General features: G+C 43.8%; 1 protein-coding gene across 1 annotated transcript; it reads left to right on the forward strand.

Annotated features, from left to right (window-relative positions):
• The first annotated feature begins 826 nt into the window (after positions 1-826).
• On the forward strand, positions 827-21570 carry REST (RE1 silencing transcription factor). Its single transcript, XM_074950267.1, has 4 exons — positions 827-916; positions 2947-3857; positions 11631-11714; positions 16113-21570. The coding sequence occupies exons 2-4, from the start codon at positions 2957-2959 to the stop codon at positions 17795-17797; spliced, it is 2670 nt and encodes an 889-aa protein (XP_074806368.1). The 5' UTR covers positions 827-916; positions 2947-2956; the 3' UTR covers positions 17798-21570.
• The last annotated feature ends 2100 nt before the right edge of the window (positions 21571-23670 follow it).

Consider the following 23670-nt stretch of genomic DNA (forward strand, 5'->3'; position numbering starts at 1 on the left):
TCCATCACCCCCACATCGCCCCGCCTCACCCTGCAGGTCCCTGTCACCCCCACTCCCACTGTCCCGTCCATCACCCCCACATCGCCCCCCCGCACCCTGCAGGTCCCTGTCACCCCCACTCCCACCGTCCCATCCATCACCTCCACATAGCCCCCCCGCACCCTGCAGGTCCCTGTCACCCCCACTCCCACCGTCCCATCCATCACCCCCAGATTGCCCCCCCGGCACACTGCAGGTCCCTGTCACCCCCACTCCCACCCTCCCATCCATCACCCCCACATCGCCCCCCCGCACCCTGCAGGTCCCTGTCACCCCCACTCCCACCGTCCCATCCATCACCCCCACATCGGCCCCCGCAGGTCCCTGTCACCCCCACTCCCGCCGTCCCGTCCATCACCCCCACATCGCCCCGCCTCACCCTGCAGGTCCCTGTCACCCCCACTCCCACCGTCCCATCCATCACCCCCACATCGCCCCCCGCAGGTCCCTGTCACCCCCACTCCCGCCGTCCCGTCCATCACCCCCACATCGCCCCCCCGCACCCTGCAGGTCCCTGTCACCCCCACTCCCGCCGTCCCATCCATCACCCCCACATCGCCCCGCCTCACCCTGCAGGTCCCTGTCACCCCCACTCCCGCCCTCGCGCCGATCACCCCGCCAGCTGCCTGAACGCCCGCCAGGCCTAACGCCCCGGCCACCCCCGGGGGCGGGGCGGGCCGCGCGGGGGCGGGGGCCGGCGGGCGGGCGGGGCGGGGCGGTGCCGGGCGGCGCTGGCGGCGCTGCGGGCGGGGTGTGCTGGAATGCGCGGCGCCTCCCGCCGCCCGCAGGAGACTCGCGGCCGCCCCGCGCCCTGAGCCCGGCCCCCAGCCCTCGGGAGCAGGGCAAAGCCCGGGCGGGCGGCGGCCCGGCCCCGCCGGTGAGTGCCACGGGGAGCGGGCTGGCCCGGCGGCGCGGGCAGCCAGAGGCGCTGTCCAGGGCTGATCTGCAGCGAGGCAGCCCGGCGGGGGCGGCCAGGCCCGGCCGGGGCGGGCGATCAGCACCAAGGCTAAGGGGCCGGGGCCTGCCTCGCGCTGCGCCCGGCGGAGCTGCTCGGGCCGCTGGTCCTGAAGCGGCCGGCGAGGCGGGCGGGAGAGCCCCGGAAGGGGCTCGGCGCCGCCGGGAGCCCCAGGCCTCGCGGCCCGGGAGGCTGGACAGCGATTTCCTGCCGGGAGCTGGGCCTGGGTCTCCGCGGCGGGCGGGCGAGGGGGCGGGGGCGTGACCTTGGGCCGGGGCGCGGGGGGCGGGGGCGGCTCTGCCCTGCGGGGCTGGGCGGGGGCCGGGGGCCTGCAGGGCGATCGCGCGAAGAAGGGGAAGCAGCCGCCGCGCTCGGCGGGGGGAAGTTGCCCGCTCCCGGCCGCACGGCGGGGGCCGCTCGGGGCGCGGCGGCGGCCGAGGCTGCGGGGTGAGCGGGGCCGCGGGGGGACGGCAGCGGCTTTGTGTTGGGTCTCGGAGAAAATGGCCGAATGCCTGTTTGCGGAATGCAGGCGCCGCCGGTGCTGCTGGCACCGCCACACGCAGGAATCTGGCAGCGGGCGGCCCCCCGGCCCGGCCCGGCCCTGCGTGCGGGGCCTGGCGGCTCGGCCGGCGGAGGTCGGCTGCTGGGCCTGGCCCCGCGGAGGCGGACACGCCGGCTGTAGCGAGCAGCGGGCCGGCGTGCTGATCCGGGGCTCCCGCTAGCGAGTGTGCTTCCCGGGGCTGGGGTGCGAGCGAGGGGAAATGTTGTGTCATGGGAGCGGATTGCGTCTGGTTTCATCGCGACTCCGCGGCTGAGCCGACCTCACTTGGCTCTCCGAGAAACCAAATGGAACTTGAAAAGTCTGTGCTTAGCTCTGAAAATAAAGGCAGTTGTTGCTTTGAAAATGCAGCTTTTGATGTTTGCCCTCCAGCAGGAGTCCTCAGTCAAAGGAGGCCGAATACGGAAAAGTTGTTGATAGTAACTTTGCTTTTTAGTATGGTGAACGTAACTTCTGTATTCTTCTCTCTGGGTCTTTAACCCAACAAAAATCACACTCATTCTCTCACAGTTTTAATTGTTGTGGTCTTCTTTGATTGAAGAGGTCTTGAAGAAATTAACAGAACTGATTAACTTGTCAAGAGCTCTAGTCATCTGGAAGTTGTGATGAGTCCACACCAAATTCAATTAAATTGACCAGTTATCACAGTCTTCCACATTCTAAGACATGGCTGCATAGGTAATGGAGGCACAGCATGGCTTTTACAGTCGCCAAAGCTTTTGGATTCATGGGAGAAGTGAAACTATAAAGAGAGCTCTCTCCCAATTTCTCACAAACTTCACATAACTCTTCTAAAGTTCAGAAAGAAAGAGCTTTCAGATTTTTTTGTGAAAGCAGATGCAAAATGAGTCTCTTTGCAAAGAGGGTAGCCTGTAAAGTATGGGAATACGTGACTTCCAGCTTTGAATGAGAGGGGGTAGGGGAAGGGATTCAGAAATATATCTTTAGACATATTCTAAATTTAGTTCAACAATGAGTAATATTTTATAAAGCTAATGTGTCTCGTGATAGTGTAAAGCAATCAAGAAGTTGTTTTAGATTATAGTTAAAGTAGACTTTTTAAAAAAAAATGATAAAGATAAAATTTAAGGCAGATTTTTCAGAGGGTGAGTTCATACTTGTGAGCAAAAAGTAAAAATAATTTTAAAGAAAAATGAATTAGTATTTGCTCAATTAATAAAATACAATATTTATCTAATCTAAGGAAGAGATAACTCACCAAATCTTTTTGTTTTTATTCTATTTGTATTTAATAATAATTGACAGTCTTGGATAGATTTTCAGAGGTTTCTGAAGTACACTCTTAGTTTTGGGTATTACAAAATGGATGTTTTATATTTGTAATTTAGATTTTTACTGGTGTTCTTTGTTTTTGTTTTTGGTTTTTTGACAGAATTGCTATTATGGCAACTCAGGTGCTGGGGCAGTCTGGTGGGAACAGTCTATTTGCTGGCAATGCTAACATCAGTATGGCATTGTCTAACGACATGTATGACTTGCATGACCTTTCCAAAGCTGAGCTGGCAGCCCCTCAGCTTATTATGTTGGCAAATGTGGCCTTGACAGGAGAAGTTAATGGCAGCTGCTGTGATTACCTGGTTGGAGAAGAGAGGCAAATGGCTGAATTGACAACTGTAGGTGACAGCAACTTTTCAGACAGTGATGGAGAGGGTATGGAAGATACACAGAGAGTGGACAGTGATCCTGATGAACCTGAAAACATGGAATTAGGGTCTCTTGAAATTCCTAGTGTGGAAACCCAGGGTCCAGCAGTTTGCCCTACTCCTGAGACTTGCAGTCTGGACAAGGACCTCCCATTGGAAGCACCAGATACTTCGGAGAGTGCGGAGGACAAATGTAAAAGCTTGAAGAGCAAGCCATTTCGTTGCAAGCCATGCCAGTATGAAGCAGAGTGTGAGGAAGAGTTTGTGCATCACATTAGGGTTCACAGTGCCAAAAAATTCATTGTAGAAGAAAATGCAGAGAAGCAAGTCCAGGTCAAAGAATCTGATTCTTGCACAACAGAAGAGGCAGATTTCTCTAAGGGGCCTATTCGTTGTGATCGTTGTGGCTATAACACTAACAGATATGATCACTATCTGGCTCACTTGAAACACCACAACAAAGCAGGAGAAAATGAGAGAGTCTACAAGTGCACCATATGCACTTACACTACAGTCAGTGAATATCATTGGAAGAAACATCTAAGAAATCATTTTCCTAGAAAGGTGTACACATGCTCCCAGTGCTCCTATTTTTCAGACAGGAAGAACAATTATATTCAACATATTCGAACTCATACAGGTAAGTCTTTCATCTGTACTTGAATAGGAATATTGGTGATGGGGGGAACTGTACTAAGTATTACTAAGTGAGCTTCTTGTATTTGCAAGATTTGCTCCACCCTGATAAGGCTCTCTATTTGACTGTTGTACTCCGATAATATTACCAGGTTAGCTTCCGACTACATGGAAGCCTTTACTTGTTATGAACTGCACTTCGTAGTCCTGAAGGACTGAGAAAACACATCCAGTGTCATGGGTCCAAGAAGAAAAGGAGGACTTGTGGCACCTTAGAGACTAACCAATTTATTTGAGCATAAGCTTTCGTGAGCTACAGCTCACTTCATCGGATGCATCCGATGAAGATGAAGTGAGCTGTAGCTCACGAAAGCTTATGCTCAAATAAATTGGTTTCGTCTCTAAGGTGCCACAAGTACTCCTTTTCTTTTTGCAAATACAGACTAACACGGCTGATACTCTGAAGTGGGTCCAAGGGGAGATTAAGAGTATGTGCTCAGCTCAGCCTAAAAAACACATTATCCTGAATAGAACATGAATATATATTTAAAAGTGGTTCATTACCTTTAGAATTTCTGGACCTGCAAAGTGAAGGCCAGCTGACTTAAAAAACAAAACAAAATTGATATCAGACTAAGGGTAAAGTTTTCAAAGGGCCTGTGCGACTCAGGCACCTTTGAAAATTTTACCCTAAGGCTGAGACAAAACTTGATCTTTTTCAGATTAAATTGTAATAATAGAAAACAAGGAATTCACAGAGAGAGAGAGAGAGAGAGAGAGAAAGGAAACTACCCTACCCAAACCTTGAGCAACTACCAACCCTACTGAGAGGTTAAGAATAGTATCCACTATAACTACATGAATCTTAATTGGCCAAGCTTGTGCAACTTGATGGCATGTGATGCAATAACTTTTGAATCCCATATTCAATTAATTCCAGAATTTAAGGGAGTGTTCTCGGAATCAATGGGCAGAATCCTATTGATTTTGGGGAAAATTGGAAAACCAGAGGGGGAAAATTGGGGACACACCGAAGCCTTGCTGTCTGTCTAGCAGTGCCACAGCTTCAAATACTGCTGCAATAGTCTGTAGCTCAAGGTACTGGTTCATACCAGTTAACACTGGCTCTCAGACTTTTGTACTGGTGACACCTTTCACTCTGCAAGCCTCTGAGTGTAACCCCCATTATAAATTAAAAACACTTTTTAAAAAGTATTTAACACTATTATAAATGCTGGAGGTGAAGCAGTGTTTGGGGTGGAGGCTGACAGCTTGCGACTCCCCATGTAATAACCTCGTGACCCTCTGAGGGGTCATGACTCCCAGTTTGAGAAACCCGGAGTTAACACCTTCTGACATAACAAAACCACGATTTCATCCCTTTGCCCGTTCTCCCAATAGATTTCAACATGTTGACACCGTGACTTTCTTACCTCCCTGACAGAAAGAAGAGAAGTAATAATGCGGGGGAAGGCACAGAGCCATGGCCGGGGCGGGTGGGGAACGCTGGTATGGACGGAACAGGGGGTGTACACAGAATCCTGGCTTGGGGGTGGGGAACAGGGGAATCGCACAAAACCCATGATGGGGTGCAAGAATGGTGTGGTATGAGGGGGACACAGCTATGGCATGAGGCAGGGAGCGAGTGGGTTGCAGAGAGTCTCTAAAATAGATGGGAGGGTGGCCCACAGGAAGCTTGAGGGGGGAATGGAGGGCTGCCAGGAGTCCCTCGTATGTACAGTAAGCTGGGCCTACTGAAGCTATGACATGTATCTGGGGCTCAGATGTTTCTAGATCCCCATCCCTGCAGTATCCAAGAGAAATAGGTACATCATTTGTTAGCACACAGGAGTCCCATTTAAGAGATTTTGAATCAGTTTCCAATCTGCTACTAACAGTCTGAAGAAAAAAATTAGGGCCTCATTTTGCCTTGCACCAAGTGCAGTCTCAGGAATTTCTGTGAAGTGGCTCCAGGAGTAGGGCAGGACAGAACTTGGTCTAAATATTTTGCTATTTTAACAAGATATTTTTAAGCATGAGCAACCAGTTTCCAAATCTCCTACGTAGGGCTCCTATGCTGTCAATGTCACAAGTGCTATTACTTTTTAGCAAAATGGCTGCCAGTGCCACCAGTTTTATGTTTAATCACAATTGGTGTTTGCTTGACCAGATTCACTCCTGGGATAATGGGATAAAATTCTTTCTCTGCTTCTGTGGCACAGAAGGGGATTCACATGTGGCTGGGTTAGGTGGCAATGTGGTCACTCCTCCTGGGGGCAGCTTTAAATTTAGCCATTGGAGATTACCTCAGGGAGAGAGACTCAATCATCACCTCTTCCAGTTGGCCTGGGCTGGCCCCTCTCCTTCTGACCTGGTTCTTCCTACTGCGTGGGCTGTGCTGGCTGAACAAAGTGCACAGAGAATTTCTCCTTGTATTTCTAACCCAAGTAAAATGTTTTTAGTGACTTAATCTCCTGCACAGTTCGAAATCTCTGTTTAGAAGTCCAGGACTGGAGTCATGAGATTTGCTGGTCAGGACTGAGGTGCAGTGATGAAGCTACATAGAGAAGCTTGTATGGTGCCAGCCTGTATTAGTCTGTGCCCTTAGTTTCTTATCTATGTTAAAATGTACTCATATCTGCCAAAAAGAAGTATCTTGTTCAGAGGACACCATCAGTTTAAAAAAAAAAAAAATCACACTTCTGTCTGCAAATACTTTAGTTACTATTTTTAAAATCACACCTAAGATTATTAGAGAGACAGGGTGAGTGAAGTAATAATATCTTTTATTGGACCAACTTCTGTTGGTGAGAGAGACAGGCTTTCATGCTCTCTCACCAACAGAAGTTGGTCCAATAAAAGATATTACCTCCCCAACTTGTCTCTCTAATATTCTGGGACCAACATGGCTACAACGCTACTACATACCTAAGATGGTTGTAACTGAAAGAGATTAGGAAAAAACCAATATGTTCCTGTCTTTCAGTTTATTTTGTGCATTTGACAGCACTTTGTGTATGGTCAGTTTCACCATTTTCCCTGTAGTTAGTCAGTTTCTGCTTTTGTTGGTGTGGATCTTTCAAGGATCACTAGGAGAGGGAAAACTTTTTAGAAATTATAAAATGTGATTGTAAAATCACTAAAATAGTGGGGCTAAAGATCAAGAATTCCATGAAACTACTTTTAATTATTTTTTAAAAATTGTCTTAATTTCTGGTTAATTAATGGTGGCTCTTTAAAGTTTCCCCACTTTTGTTTGGAAGCTGCAGTCAGCTGAGTCAGTTTATCACTCTGATAAACTCACAAAAGCTCTCATTGAGATAAGGGTGCTCAGCATTGCATAGGCTCTAACCCAAAAGCAAGAGACAGCATTTAGTTGATCACTCCATTTGGGGTGGGTAATACTACACAGCAACAGCAGTTATAATGTTTCAGAAGGGAATAAATGAGCAAAAGAAGAAATGAGCCTTGATCATTTTTCATGCTGGGGTACAAGGGCTTTTTTGCCAGTGTTTGGATCTCTGTAAAATAGTGTGCTGCATTTATGATTTCATTAAATGTTTTGTATTGACAAATGTTTGCTACTAGTTCACCAATAAATTAAACAGGGAAGCTATTTTAAAAAAAATCAAATAAAACAAGTAGAAGAGAGGTTTTTTTTTTTTTTTTTTTTTTTTTTGAGTAACTGTGGCAGTCTATACGTATGGTTCTTTACTTGGAAGTGTCCTTATTACTGGTTAAAACTGAACTTTGTATTTACAGTGCCTTATGAAACATCCAGCCTAGGTAGTTGCTTCTGATTTGTTTGAGATACATCTATTTTATTGGAAATGAGGGGTATGCATGTGAGATGGAAGGAAGTGGAATTGAAGAAGTAGTTAGTTTTGGGTTTGTTGCCAGCCAGGCTAAACAATCTATGCTGATTGCTACACAGCTGTTTAGCCTTTTGTTTAAAACTCTGATTTGTTACAGTCTCCATGTCTTTAGATTGCTGCCCGTCTGTTAAACTCACTATTGTTATGGTAACACTCTAATTCAGAGGGGGGCAAACTACGGCCTGCGGGCCACATCCGGCCCGGAGGACCCTTCCCTCTGGCCCCCGAGCTCCCTGGGGTCAGGACAGGCTTGCAGAGGAGCCAGCCCAACTCCATGGCAGACTGGAGAGCGGGGTGGAACCCAACCCCTGGCCCCTTCCCTTCTTCTCCCCTCCCTCCCTGCCACCCTCGCAGTCACAGTTCTCCCAGCGCCTGGGCAGCGTGGCTGCAGCTCCGGCCGGGCAGCACGGCTATAGCTCTGCCAGACCTGGTGCTCCAGGGCGGCGTGGTCAGGGGGAGTTACGGGGGGGGGGGAGGCGAGGAGCAGGGAGGGTTGCAGGGAGGCAGTCAAGGAGCCTGGGCCCTGCTGCCAGGGACAGAGGCAGAGCAAACCAGGGCCCCCCTCCACGTCCAGCATGCTTGGCCCCTGTCCCCAGCAGCCAAGCCTAGAAAGGGAGTGAGCCCTTCCCGACTGCCAGGGAGAGCAGCCAAACGAGCAGGGGAAACTCACAGGGAAAGGACTGAGCCCCCTTTTCCCCCACCCCACAGGTAACATGGGGTAGGGAGGGTTGGATAGGGAGCGAGGAGGCCCCAGGGGGGCGGTCAGGGGGTGGGGAGCAGGGGAGATTGGATGGGGCGGGGGTCCCGGGGTGGTCAGGGGGTGGGGAGCAGGGGGGATTGAATAGGGGACGGGCATCCGGAGGGGATGGTCAGGGGGCAGAGAGCAGGGGTGTTTGTATAGGATGCAGGAGTCCCGGGGGGCAGCCAGGAGTGGGGAGCAGGGGGGGTTGGATGGGGGTGGGAATTCCAGGGGGCTGGAATGGGGGCGGGGCCAGGCCACGCCTCGCTGTTTGGGGCGGCATAGCCTCCCCCAGTCTTCCCTACTTGTCCCTCCATATAGTTTCTGTACCTGATGTGGCCCTAGGGCCAAAAAGTTTGCCCACCTCTGCTCTGATTGAACCTCTCTTATGTAGCTTTTACAATAATAATAAAATTTTCTACATCAAATATTTTATTTTGATGTTGCTAATTGTTTATTTTCCATTTAATAGTCTGAAATTGCTGAAGTGGATGTTCTTTCTTAAATCAGTTTCCTAATTGTTATTAGAATTACAGATTTTGCATATCGATTTTTTTCTACTAATTAGTTTCACACTTAAAATGCTCCTATATGATGAAAAAGATAAGTCCAAGGACTGATAATCATCCTTATTGTGAGAACAACACAAACTCAGACACAAAATTGATGCATAAATAGACTGCTATATTTGCAATCACCACTGCCTTCTCACGTATTGAACCTCCACGCATCAAGAGAGCTGAAATGCTCTGATCAGGCGTTATGTCTCTCAGGTTTTCAGATTGAAGTCAATGTGTATGTTTTCACTACAGAGTTAATTTGGGAGTGGGCACCCGGGTTAGCCTAGTTCAAAAGTGAGCAGCCACATGGCAAAGCCCTACCTGAGTTACCATGTCCACTCTGGTGCTGTGCTCGTAGGACTTCTGCGGTCATATCCCTTGGTTCAGCTGTGGTAAGCTGAGCAGCTCTGTGGGGGAGAGTGTCCTTCTGGGCACATGGGGGTAATTGTGGGAAAGCACTGGAGGAGTGAAAGCACTACAGAGTGAAAGCGGCACTCGGACTTTAGCCTATACCCCAGGTATAGAGTGCACCAGCAAGGTCTACACACAGAGCACAACATGTTACACAGGGGTTCTCAAACTTCATTGCACTGCAACCCCCTTCTGATAACAAAAATTCCTACACGTCCCCAAGAGGGTGGACTAAAGCCTGAACCTGCCCGAGCCCCGCTGCTCCAGGCTGGGAGGCCAAAGCTGAAGCCCAAGGGCATCAGCCCCAGGCGGGGAGCTTGTAACCTGAGCCCTGTGCCCAGGCCTGAAGCCCTTCGCCATCGGCTTTAGCCCCAGGTGGTGGGGCTTGGGCATGGGCTTCAGCAAGTCTAATGCCAGCCCTGGTGGCCCCATTACAACGGAGATGTGATCCACTTTGCGGTCCTGATCCACAGTTTGAAAATTGTTGCATTACAGGGCTCTGTAGTTTACACCCCTACAGAGTGTACCCTACAGTACTGTGGAGCTGTGCAGACAAACTCTGCATCACTTAAGGTGCTTTTGAAAATTCCACCCGTAGGAGCCTACCTTTTTAGGCTACTGTTTTTTTAAATTTTGGTGTGTGTCCATAAGAGAGTTCACCATTACTTTGCTAATATGTTGAAAGTCTGTAGTACCTTTCACTGTTTTGTACAGAAACAAAGGGTATGCCTTTGTTGCACAGTGATTGGCACCAGGGTCTGAGTATCTGAGGATAGTCTAGCCCAAGTATGCATGTACCTACAGCAAAACCCAGCCTCCGTACCTGGGCTCTCAGTGTTCCTGCATTTGCCTGTCAGTCTCAAGGGAATCAGTAAGTTAAATCAATTATTTAAATTGCTGCACCCCCTTTAAAGTTATCTAAAAGTGTAATATTTCTGAATTTTAAATTTGTCATTCAGTCAAGACTATGAAATGAAAAAGCACTGGTAACAAGCAATGACAAACTAAAACAGTGCAGGACCTTTGCTCATGTAGTTTCAGATTGTAAAGAAAGTCTCATCTGCTTGGAGGAGGCATTTAAAAACACAACTACTGCTTTACAACAGTAGACCCACTCCTCCGTTAATTTCAGTTTATGTGTCTAGCATAAATCTCCCACATTGTTTTAAGTAGGGGAGAATTAACGTTTTTTTAGGAGGGGGATTAAAATGTTTTAGGGTGGAATTTTTCTTTCAGTTGCTGATCTAATTAACAATGATTGTATAATTGGATTGGTGGGAGGAATTGGATGGGTGGGAGGAAGAAGCTTAGTTAAAGGGCTCGTCTACAGGTACAGCGCTGCAGTGGCACAGCTGCAGTGCTTAGTGAAGACGCTACCTACACTGATGGGCGGTTATGCTCTTCCCTGAGAGGCGGTACCTATGCTGATGCGAGAAGCCCTTCCATCAACATAGCTCTGTCTACACCAGGAATTCGGTCGGTTTAACTGCGTTGCTCAGTGGGGTGGATTTTCCACACACTCGGGTGACGTAGATTTGCCGACATAAGTCTGTAGCATAGACTAAGCCACAGAAACTCCCAAACAATCTCAGCCCTATCCCTAGACCTGTCCCTACCGCCGTTGGATGTGTCCACACTAGGAAAAAGGTGTGTTCTTAAAATCCTAGTGAAGACAAGGAAGCATGTAACTTTCATGTGTTTTCCCGGTCCAAGTAAACACCAGTTGGGAGCCTAGGATTTACCTTGACCTGCTTAACACGTGTTAATACTAAAACTAATACTTGTCTTCACTAAGGACTTTACTTGTGCTAGGGTTTATCTACAAATGAAGTTAATCCAGAATAGCAAACGCATTTTATGTTTGTTTATCTTGAAAGTAGATTAACCTAAAAATGAAAGAGGCACTGGCTTGTCTATCAGGGGACACCCAGAGTGCATCTGCACTACAGAGACGATACCACATAGCCCTAGAGTGTACATGTAGCCTATGCCAACAGAAGGAGTTTTTCTGTCAGTCCAGGAACACCACCTCTCTGAACGAAGTTAGCAATGTCAACAGACTCCCTCTTCCATCAGCATAGCTGTTCCTACACTGCGGCTTTTGTTGGCATTGCTACATCACTCAGGAAGTGTGGGGCTTTTTGAATTTACCATGTTTTGTTTTTATTTGAACTCACTGTTTGTTTTTGCAGGAGAGCGTCCCTATCAATGTGCTATGTGTCCCTATTCAAGTTCTCAGAAGACTCATTTAACCAGGCACATGCGAACTCATTCAGGTTGGTAAAAAGGCAGTAATCACAGTAACCCAGAAATAAGCTAGTTACTTTTTGGTTTATTCCATAGAAAATATTTATTAAATTTGTTTAGTGTTGTCCGAGCTTAAATGATCATAATGAAAATGATCTAGCTTTTTAAGAGGACATTTTTAATCTTGTGCAGTTCAAACAGGCACTGTTGATTAAAGAACAGGATATCTGGTATCCTAGTGGTTTCCTACCTGGGGTGGACCATTAGAATCAGATTGTCAAATTAAGCAGTTTTACTCAAATGCTGCCTGTTCTTACTTCACTCTTTTTACTATGTATAAAGTGACATGCAAAAAGTGTTAATATCTTTGTCCTATAAAAAAACATTTTGGGTTAGATAGTGAAGCTTTGGTTAATTTGGATAGATTTTGAAAAAGTAGGTAAAATCTCCGGGACAGGAAAAAGAAGACTATGCTAAATTTTTGCATTAGTAAATGAATGTTGTTTGAAAAGAAGAGACTCTGCACTGCTCCTTACCACCATTATTGGTTTACTTGAAGATGGCAAGGTTAAAAGTGATGATGTCAAGTTTACTTCATTATTTGAAAAGTAGTTGAGATCCTTAGATGAAAGGGGCTATACAAGTGCAAAGTATTACTATTGAAAGTTGTAAGGAAGGAATAAATATTTTCCCATTGCTATCCAAGGTACATTCCAAGGCTTGGTAGAGAACCTTCATTCCTTTGTACTTTTTAAGGCATGATATAGGTTCAGGAGCAATAGGATGAAGAGTGTGGGAACAGATCCTCAGCTCGTGTAAATTGTCATAGCTCAGTTGAAGTAGTGAAGCTGTGACAGTGCACACCAGGTGAGGATCTAGCCTGTAATATCTAATATATATCTGTTTCAGCAATTCCGAGAGAATGGTTAATTTATGCTTAGTAATTAAATAAAAATCTGTCACGGTTATGTCCACTTGATGTAAGAAAATGTCTTATTTAGCTTTTATCACCAAAAAAAAAAAAATTGCAGAAAATGTTTACACAGTCATGTTCCCTAGGATTTAAGGCCAAGGTGGTAATTGTCACTGTCATTTATTTCACGGTTGGTAAAGTCATGCTTGTGTTCTCAGTAACCTATGGTAACTGTGTTTGGTCTCTCTTTTACACATCTTGTTTAGGAACGGGCAGCATTTACTGTTGTACAGCTGCTGTTGTATTGAGGTATAGTCACAAGCACAACTCAGTTGTAGCTCTAGGAAAACCTCAATGTGAACTTCAACCTACACTATACCTATTGCCTTAATTGTGACTCTTGCCTGGGTAATGAGGGCAGGATCCAAATCCTAAATCAGAAGAATATAAATATAGTAAAAAGAAAAGGAGGACTTGTGGCACCTTAGAGACTAACAAATTTATTTGAGCATAAGCTTTCATGAGCTACAGCAAGCTCTAATAAATTTGTTAGTCTCTAAGGTGCCACAAGTACTCCTTTTCTTTTTGCGAATACAGACTAACACGGCTGCTACTCTGAAACCTATAAATGTAGTAGTCAGATTATGTTACCGGCCTCCAGACCAGGAACAAAATATTGTGTGTGCAATGTTGAAAGAGATGAAAGAGACAACTAAGTCTAATAAAGCAGCAATAGCATATATAACTATTTTCATATAAGTGGTTGTATGTCATAGAATCCTAGAAATGTAGGGCTGGAAGGGACCATGACAGGTCATCTAGTCCAGCCCGCCGCTCGCTGAGGCAGGACCAAGTATCATAGAATCATAGAATATCAGGGTCTAAGTAACCCTAGCCCATCTCTTGACAGGTGTTTGTCCAACCTGTTCTTAAAAACCTCCAATGACTGGGATTCTATCTTTGAAGCCTATTCCAGAGTTTAAATATAGTTATAGTTAGAAAGTTTTTCCTAATATCTAACCTGAATCTCCCTTGCTGCAGATTAAGCACATTACTACTTTTCTTACCTTCAGTGGGCATAGAGAACACCGTCTTCTTTAGAACAGCTCTGAATACATTGGAAGACTGTTACCAGATTCCTCCCTTAGTCTTCTTTTCTCAAACTAAACATGCCCATTTTTTTAACCTTTTCTCATAAGGTCAGGTTTTCTAAACTGTTTATCATTTTTGTTGCTCTCCTCTGGACTCTCTGTAGTTTTTCCCCCATTGTTCCTGAAGTGTGACCCCCGAATTGGTTACAGTACTTCAGCTGAGGCCTCACCAGTACCGAGTGGAACAGGGCAATGTGTCTTACATTCAACACTCCTGTTAATACCATGTCTTGACATGGTTTAAAGAAGCAATTTCTGAGCACCTTAAGCAGTTGGAACAGATAATTCTAGAGCATGCAAAGGGAGAGGTGCTCTTCACCTACTTCTAAGTAACACACAGTAAAATATAGTTGATCCACTAATTATTGGTGATAATCGTGTAATTAAGTTCAGGCTCCTCAGGGAAGGGATTGTACCATACCAAACACTAGGACTGTGATGCTAAACTTGAGAAAGGAGGATTAGAGGGGGAACTAAAAGAGGAAGATCATTTAAAAAAAAAAACAACAACAAAAAGCAGCGCACTTCTGCTCTGTGCTTGGTGTTCTAAGGTGCTGTTGTGATATAAACAATATTTAAAAGATTCTAAAGTCAGAAGTGAGGAAATTAAAATCCTTAGACTCAGCAAGGGAGACAACTTAATTATATCCTAACAGTGACACAGAAAACATGCAGAGCTCTAAACAAACAAACAAAGGGGAAAGCAAAAGACAAAACAAAACTCCAGCGGGATTAAATAGCAAAGGACCAGAAGTTATTAAAGCCAAACAGATACCCTTCAAAAAACTGAAATGTAGCCCATGTGAAGCCAATAGAGTGAAATTTGAATTAGGACAAGTTAAATTTAAGATGGAAATTAGGGGGCTAAATGGACATTTGAAAAACAAATAGCCAAAGATACAAAAACAAACAAGAAAATTGTTTAAGTATATCAGAAGCAGGAGCCCTCTGACATCTACAGTGCAATTAAACACTCACAGTTGGCCCGTGTGGCTGACATGGGCTCGGGCTAAGGGGCTGTTTAATTGCAGTGTAGCTGTTCGGGCTCAGGCTGGAGTTTGAGATCTGGGACCCTTCCCACCTCATGGGGTCCTAAAGCACGGGCTTCAGCCCAGGCTCAAATGTCTGTACTGCAATTAAACAGCCTCTCAGCCTGAGCCCCACAAGCCCAAGTCAGGTGACACAGGCCAGCTGTTGGTTTTTAATTGCAGTATAGACATACCCTGAAGAATGCCATGGGTCTGCTGGATTACTAGAGATAAATGGAACAATTAAGGAGAATTAGGACATTAAAGAAGCTAAACGATTTCTTTGCATTCTCAACATAGAAGATCTTTGAGAGAGACCTACATTTTGTCAGTTAATAAAAAGAGGTACTGCCAGGGGTTAAGGTGTCTAAAGAGAAGGTGCTAGGGCAAACTGCTGAATTAAATAACAAGACATGAGGACTGGATGGCAGCTTACCTAATTATTACTGTTTTGGGGTTTTTTTTGCATATTTTTCAAAACTGTTGAACTTGTCTTGTTACACTAAAATTTTTTTTTTGCACATTTGCATTTATGTGAAATAAACCAAAGTAGTTCTGCAGTAAACTCACACACTAGACAATATGTTTTGTAACACCCTTGTCAAGAAATGCTGCAAAAATGCAGGTGCCCTAGGACTTCATCAATGATATGAGAGAGATGTGCTCAATGGAATTGGTCTTCTGTTTCTAAAACTAATATGCAAATGCTAAACCAAATAGGATTTGCACATTATATTTAATACAAAGTAATATTTTAATATTTAAAGTAAAAATTCAGAGCATTGAACTAATAGGGGTAATGATCATCTGAATGGTGTACATTTTTTCCAGAAAATTCTATTTTTAAAGTGTGCTTTATTGCTTTGCTTGCCATGTGTAAGAATCAATTTTCATCCATTTCATTTTCAGTGCAAATAGAAAGTATATTAACCCTTTGTAAAGTTGGACTTTTTTGGAAATATTTGTGTAAGACGATTATTCATCACCTGTTAATTTCCATTTTTCTACAATGCATTCAATGGACCAGTTGGGTATGGATTCCATTTGCTAATATTACTATAGAATGATCTATTCCGGTATGTATTCATAGACAGAGTGTGATGTAGTTACTGCGTGTTTGGTTGTTTTGTTTTTCCTTCTCTTTTCTTTGTGTTGTTGTTGGTGTCTTTGTGAACGTGTTTGTGACTATAAAATTATGATTTTGGATTTCTTAAGTTGACGTACTTTTAACAAAGGAGCATGGCCAATTTAAAAAAAAATTCATGTATGTACCTATATAGTGTTGAGTAATTGTTTTTTATGTTTATTAATCATAATTCCCCACTCCTTCCTCAGGTGAGAAGCCATTTAAATGTGATCAGTGCAGCTATGTGGCCTCAAACCAGCATGAAGTAACTCGTCATGCAAGGCAGGTTCACAATGGGCCCAAACCTCTGACTTGCCCACACTGTGACTACAAAACAGCTGACCGAAGTAACTTCAAAAAGCATGTAGAACTCCATGTCAACCCACGCCAGTTCCTTTGTCCTGTCTGTGATTATGCTGCATCCAAGAAATGTAACCTGCAGTATCACATCAAATCCAGACATCCTGATTGTTCGGATATCACAATGGATGTTTCCAAAGTGAAACTACGGACTAAAAAGAGTGAAACTGACTTTTCTGAAAGCATGAATGACAAGATGGAGAAAGAGCAAATGAAAGGAGATTCATCTGAAAAGAAAAATGAGGGAGCTGTAAAAGTGGAGAAAAAAGAGAGCTTATCAAAAGAAAAGAAACCAGCCAGCAGCGTTTGTGTAGGCCAGGTGACAACCAGGAGTCGTAAATCAGCTTCTGAAAACAAGGAGGTAGATATTAAAATTGACAAAAGTAAAGAGAAATCAAGTAAAAGAAAGAAGACTAAAAGAAAAGCAGAGGCTGCGTTAGTTTCCTCAAAGCAAGATCTTGAAAATGACACACAAACAATAGCAAAAAAGAAAAAGAAAGTGGAAAATAAATCCAGAAACTGTCAGGAAGCTCAAAAGAGTGAAGTCAAATTGGAGGTGCCTAAAAAACTGAACTCTTGCCTTAAGAAAAACAGAAAAAAGAAAGCTTTGAAAAATAAGCATAGTAAGAAAAGCAATAAACTTGATCAGGAAAAGATCCAAGGTGAGGTAATCCCTGAAAAGTCTTCTCTCCTAGAACAGGACAAAAAGGGGAAGTCTGACAGTGACGGGAATGACGAGCAGAAGGAGCCAGATCCTGTTGTTAGTCCACTGTTAGTGAACACTGACAGCCAGATTCCTGATGGGGAAAGCCAGACTATTGATGGAGAGTGTGTGCAGGACCAGGGACAACTTCCCCCACAGCTTCGGGATGAAAATGTAAACCCAAAGGTAAAAGACCAAGAAATGCCCACTTCAGAGGAGGAGAATAAAGAAACTGTTTATCAGAAAGAAGTTGAAGAACAGCCAGATAAAGAGCAGGTCACTTGCTCTGAGGAGTCTCCTAGCACATCATCCTCTCAACAAAACCTAGATGTGCCAAAGGATGCGTTACCATATTTGGCGCATCAGCTGGAGCTGGTGCAAACTTGTGAGACACAAACTGTGACTAATCCAGATCCAGTAGATCTGTCCAAAACAGATTTACCAGCTGAAGAACCAGCACCACAACCACCAGAAAAATGTGAGCAAGACCCTAAAGAAACTCTGGCTTTGTCATCTGCAGATAACATGGCAGTGAATGAATCTCAGGAAATTGATGAGGACGAAGGCATCCACAGTCATGATGGCAGTGATATAAGTGACAACATGTCAGAAGGAAGTGATGATTCCGGGTTAAATGGTGCTCGATCTGTGCCAGAGGAAACGAGTAGCAAAGCATCACAGGAAGCTGCAGAGGCAAAGGTTACAAAGGAGAACTATGTGTGTATTTTTTGTGACCGCTCATTTAAAAAAGAAGGCGAATACAGTAAGCACCTCAATCGCCACTTAGTGAACGTGTATTATCTTGAGAAGGCAACAAAGGGGCAGGAATAACCAAATTGCAGTTTGATGGCAAGTTTATCCTTGTGTCTGTAACATCTTACACAGTTTATGTACAGTCGTTGTTGTCTTTTTAAAGCACGGTTTGCTTTAATTAGTGTCTAGTTTATTTTTTTTTTAAGTTGAAAATACTTGTGTAATGTTGAATTCATTAATTGTATCTCTTGATCAAAGAAGGCACGTAGGTAGGGTATGTGAGGCTGTATCCTATTAAATCAGCGTAAGCCTCTAGTCTGTTCGTTTATGCACAAATTATTTTATAAATTGCATTTTAGTAAACAGACTCTAGCTACACCTGCATAATTCAGATGCATTTTGAACCATAAGAACCTTTTTGTTCTTAGCTGTCAGTTTTTTCCTCAAATTAAGTTTTAGTTCGATTATCTTAACATATCTTCGTATCAACTACTAATTGATTTTTCTACAAGGAAGATGGCTTCTGTTTCATAAAAAGAGCACTTTGTAAAACAAATCAAATTTGTCTAGAGATAAACATAATGATTTGAGATAATTGTAATTTTGAATATACATTTCAAATCCCCTAATCATGAGCAGAAAGCCAAAATTTGGAAGTAGTATTTCCAACTTTCGATCGCAGATCTTGGTAAATATATTAATTGAAACTGTAGTTGTAATTGGCATAGTTATGAGGGGAGCAAGTGTTATGTTTTTTTTTTATTCTTTACTTTTGATTGTGCTTTAAGGGCTTAAAATATTGCACATTATATTTTTGATTTTTACCTATGCAGTTTAATCCTTTAGGAATAGCATTTGTGCAGTATATGTACATTATATATGCATGTTTGGTTTTGTTCATGTAATTTTCTTCTTTATTTTGAAACTTTCAGATTTGTTGCTTACCGTGGGCCAGTTTTCTTTGATACTCTTTGCTACAGTTTTTCTTGTTTTTGTGGGGTATTATTGGTTGTGCATGAATTTGGTAAAATTATGGAGTTTTTGGTTATATTTTTTAAGTAGCTTTAAAATTGTATAGTTTTTTTGGGCAAAAGATGCTGATGTAGGTTCAAAACATTTTGAATAACCATATTCATGGCATTTTCATTGTATTTTGTCAAGAAAATATTACTTCTGATATTTGTGATACTTAGTGCATTCATTTTAATTAATTTATAACTTCTGATCACCATAAAGTGAAATATTCATTCTAGAGGGAAACAGACTGCATATTTCTATAAACCTTGTTTTCTTTTTTCTTCTCCACTTCAATGTGGGGCAACTCTCAATCTACAGGATTAAAACTAATTGTAGCACGGATGTAAGTGTAGATCATCCAAATCCAAAATCCCATCCACCAAGAAAAGACTGGTAAGCAACAAACCTGGAATTAGGAAAGATGTAGAATTTTCTGTTCTTTATTCATTCAAGATTTAATTAAACAATTAAAAAAAATAGCCTTGATCTGTTAAAGAGAAAATAAATTGGTGACCATTATTATAAACTCATGCTGATATGCGAGGAAAGACATAAGTACTATTTGAATACAGGGCTCCATCCAGAACAAAACACAGATGATCTTCTGAGGCATGCAAGTGCTAGGAAGGCTGCATGTGTGCTAGCTGTGTGCCAACCAGTTGCAAAAACAAATAGGCAAAAAAAAAAAAAACTCTCTGCAGCAGGGGAATCCACATTTATGCCTCTGGGATAGGGCGCAGCCTCCCTGGTTTTTCAGCCCTGAATGCTTGCTAGACCTCTGAGGAGCAGTAGTTGTGGATGCAAATGTCAGCTGAATAGAGCCCCCCCAGTGGGTAAGCTCATCTGCCAAGGCATTTTGTGACAAGTCCTCTAAATATGAACTCTGCCAAGAAAAAAAATAAACTCCTACTGTTCTTTTCCTCCCCCGCCCCAGGGGACAGCAGAGTTTGTATTTATTCTGATTACTTCTTGTTTTGTCTAGAGATGTAACTAGTTCTGGAAACTGCACATCTGTGTGCATAAATATAACTTGAATGAATAGAGAACAAAGGCAGTATACTGCTTCTGGGGGGGATTGGTAGTGGAAGGCCAAAGATTTGCGTGCGGGGGGGAGATCCCTCAAGACAGAAATAAATTGTATAATGTATAGAGAGTTTGTGTGTGATTAGATAGCGTTCAGTGCTTTCCTTGGCTGTGACAATCATTGTCAACTGAAGATCAAGTTGCAACTATATTTATGTTAAAACATTTAGAAAATAAACCTAGTTGAATTGTCTTCCTAAACAACCAGTTATGATAGTCTTAGCGATAGCTTTTCTTGTTAATAGTGTGTTATCTTTTTATGTATAAAATGTTACCATCTTGTGTAAGAGATTTGAACAGAGGCTGGGAATTCCAGTGACGTGTAGAGGTTTTATGGATACCTTCATATTTTTTAAAAGAGCAATTACCATCTTGCAAGAGATTTCAAGAACTTTAATTACCTTCAGATAAAGTTTTTGGACAAGCCTGGTTTTTGAGCTGGAAGTTAAAATATGGCAGTGAGATGAATTAAATTTAAACGATCTGCCATTAACTCAAAGCAGAGTTACGTTCCTCCAAGTAAATACTGTACACTGCTGGGAAAAGGGCTGAATGCTTTTTACTTTATGCTCACAGGGACTCCATGAAAAGAATAATGCCTATATTAGGCAATATTCCTTATCACAAGATTTGAAAGTGAAAATTAATGTGTTAAGTATGAACAAAAATAAAATGTGGATTCTTCCTACTTAAAAATATACCAGAGATGTGATCTTTTTGCCTTGAAATACTTCAGATATGAGACTGAAACCATGTTGGAATTTCCATTTTTCTGATTTGCTTTTAATAGAGCTAAAGGTAGGAATTTGGAAGTACGTGAACATAAAGCAGCAAAAGATGTACTATGTCACTCATCTCTAACAATATGCTTAGACATTGCTAATGAATATTTGAAATAGGGTGTAAAACTTAGGTTAACCTACCTTGTGTGTTCTAAAATATGTATTTTTCAACTCTCTCTTTAAACATATGTACCACATTGTGTTTCTTTTCCAAGAACGTTAAATTATTTGGTATACTTTGTTGCCAGTACTTCTTCCCTCTCATAGGGCTTCTCTGGGCGACAAAGCCTGTAACAATATCCCACCTTAAGATGTGGCTGGAGGGATTACTGCAGGCTTCCATGTAATGCTATCCCACACTGCCAATCCCATACTGAGTAACATGGTGTTTGTGGCTTTCACATATATGTAAATGTACACTCAAAAAGTGACCATCACAAGAAATGACCTAAAAAGTGGATAACCAGGAACTTGTAATCCATGGTAATGTAGTTACTATTTTTGAATTTTGATAAACTAGGCTGGAACTGTACATCCTTTGAACTGACAGGTCAGTTAGCATCCAATAACGTTGTTGATTTCAACAGAGTAATAATGTAGCTAATAAGTGTTAAACCAAATTCAAGACACCTCTTGAACCTTGGTGGTGTAGATACCTGATTTACATACCATATTAACTGAATCCAGCTAGCTAATGGAATTGTTTCACATGTACATATGCTTTTTTCTAAAATTACACTAGCTAACAAACTTTTGTAAGCTGGCACTGAAACATTTTTATAATGTTTTGTTGCACCATGTTTGAAGCTTTTACAGTGCAATACTTGTATTATTTTCTGAATTAAACCAAAGGTAATTTTTTTCATGCTGTTTATCTACTGTAGTGCATGACAACCTTTTATACATTTGTAATAGATGTAAAACAAACCAGATCACAAGTCCTGTTTTACCTAAACTATGTACAAGTCTTTTGTCCAAAATGTAGTGTAAAGTTAAACTAAATTGCATTATATTAACCTTTAGGAGTGTATTTTCCTAAGCATAGTCATGATTAAATAAAGTTTATTAAACTTGTGGCTTATCTATACCTTTTATTAATGGCTAGTAAACAATCTCGCTCTCTATGAAAACTGTCTGTAAATAACCCCTAGCATTAGTTAGCAACATTCATATGGAAGCCCGCTTCATTATATGGGGCCGTTGTGGGCCACATATGCAGCTCTCTGTTATGTGGGCCGCATCCACACAATATATATTCTGCCTGTATGGCCCTGAGGATGTCACATGGGCCGCAGCTGTGTGCTGACTGGGCTGCAAGGTTGAGAACCACTGCCCTAAATGAAGAACTTGCTGCTGAAACTAGTTTACAAATATTAACAGTTTAAAGGGGCACAGCAAAGTAGTTTAGGCTTAGACTTTGACTTATCTTTGCAGTTGTCTATAACTTGACAGGGAACATCAAGGGAATGGGAATTTTATAGAGTCAGTGTGGCAGAGCTCCGACCTTGTCCCCGTGGGTCCTGCACTTCCAGGCAGTTTATGCGAGCTTCAGAGGCTCACTGGACGTAGCCCTTCTCTCTCTAGGGCCAGGGATACAGTCTACTGAGCCCTTTTCATCTTAAGCCAGCAGGAGGTTGGTGAGAGAATTCCCACAGTCTCTGTTGCTCCTACGGCGTCATACCAAAACAGTTTAGCCTCCTGTCCTGACAGGGGCCTGTTTTCCCCTCCCAGGAGGTGTTTCTGTAGTGGTGGGTTGGGGGGAACCCAGGCCCGCCCTTTACCCTGGGTTCTGGCCCAGGGACCCTAATGGTCACAGCTGTTGGCAGCCAACCTTTTACTGCCAGAGTTGCTACATTTCCCTGGGCCACTTCCCCACAGCTCTCCTGCTTCTCCCTTCTTCACCCTTACCTTAGGGCTCCCTTACCAATGACTTGAGGGTGTCTTCATTAACCAGCCCTTCAGCCGCATTTCCTCTCTTCTGGCTCCCTAGCTCTCCTCTGCCTGACTGGAGTCAACCCTTTTATAAAATCAGAGGGGCCTTAATTAGAGTCAGGTGGTCACATTAGCTTAATAGCCTCACCTGACTCTTTGCAGGTTAATTGGAGTCAGGTGTTCTCATTAGCCTGGAGCAGCCCCTGCTCTGGTCAGTCAGGGAACAGAAACCTGTTCATCCAGTGGCCAGTAGACCCGCCTTCTGCTCCTCTTCTGAACCCAACTGGCCTGGGTCTAACACATATCCCTCCCCCTGCTCAACACCAAGGGGTTGGGCAGCTTGGGATGCCAGACAGTGTATGCGTGACAAGCCATCAGAGTTGCCATTATGACTCCCTGCTCTGTGCTGTATGTGGAACTGGAAAGGTTGGAGGGATAAGAACCACCTAGTTACCCTTGTGTTCCTTTCCTTGTTCTGTTGCATCCATTGAAGAGGAGCATGGTCGGTCACAAGGATAAATCTGCACCCCAGCAGGTAATAACGCAATGTTTCCATGGCCCATTTTACGGCGAGGCACTCTCTATCACTGCGTATTTTTATTTCCTCAGAAGGCGTTTCCTTCTGAGGTAGAGAATTGGGTGTTCCTCTTCCCCAACCATCTGCAACAGGACAGCCCCTAACCCCACCTCAGATGCATCTGTCTGTAGGATGAATTCCTTGGTGAAATCCGGGGCTATCAATACCGGGTTACTGCAGAGGACAGTCCGTAGGTCTGCGAATGCCCTCTCTGCTGCATCGGACCATCTGACTGGATCAGGACCACAGGCCTTCACTAAGTCCGTTAGGGGACTTGCCCTTATGGCAAAATGGGGTGGTGGGGTATTACAGCGTTTCATCCCCCTAGGAATGCTCGGACCTGCTTCTTACGATTCGGCTGTGGCCAATTTTGGATGGCCTCTAACTTATTCAGTTAGGGTTTTACCAGACCTTTTCCTACCACGTAGCCAAGATATTTGGCCTCTGAACCCTACGGCACACTTAACAGGGTTCGCCGTAAGGTCAGCTCACCTAAAGGGATCAAGGACTGCCCCCACTTTTTCCAAGTGGGCCTCCCAGTCTGGGGTATGAATCACCAC

Source organism: Natator depressus, chromosome 4, assembly GCF_965152275.1.
Source record: "Natator depressus isolate rNatDep1 chromosome 4, rNatDep2.hap1, whole genome shotgun sequence".
Taxonomy (NCBI): domain Eukaryota; kingdom Metazoa; phylum Chordata; order Testudines; family Cheloniidae; genus Natator; species Natator depressus.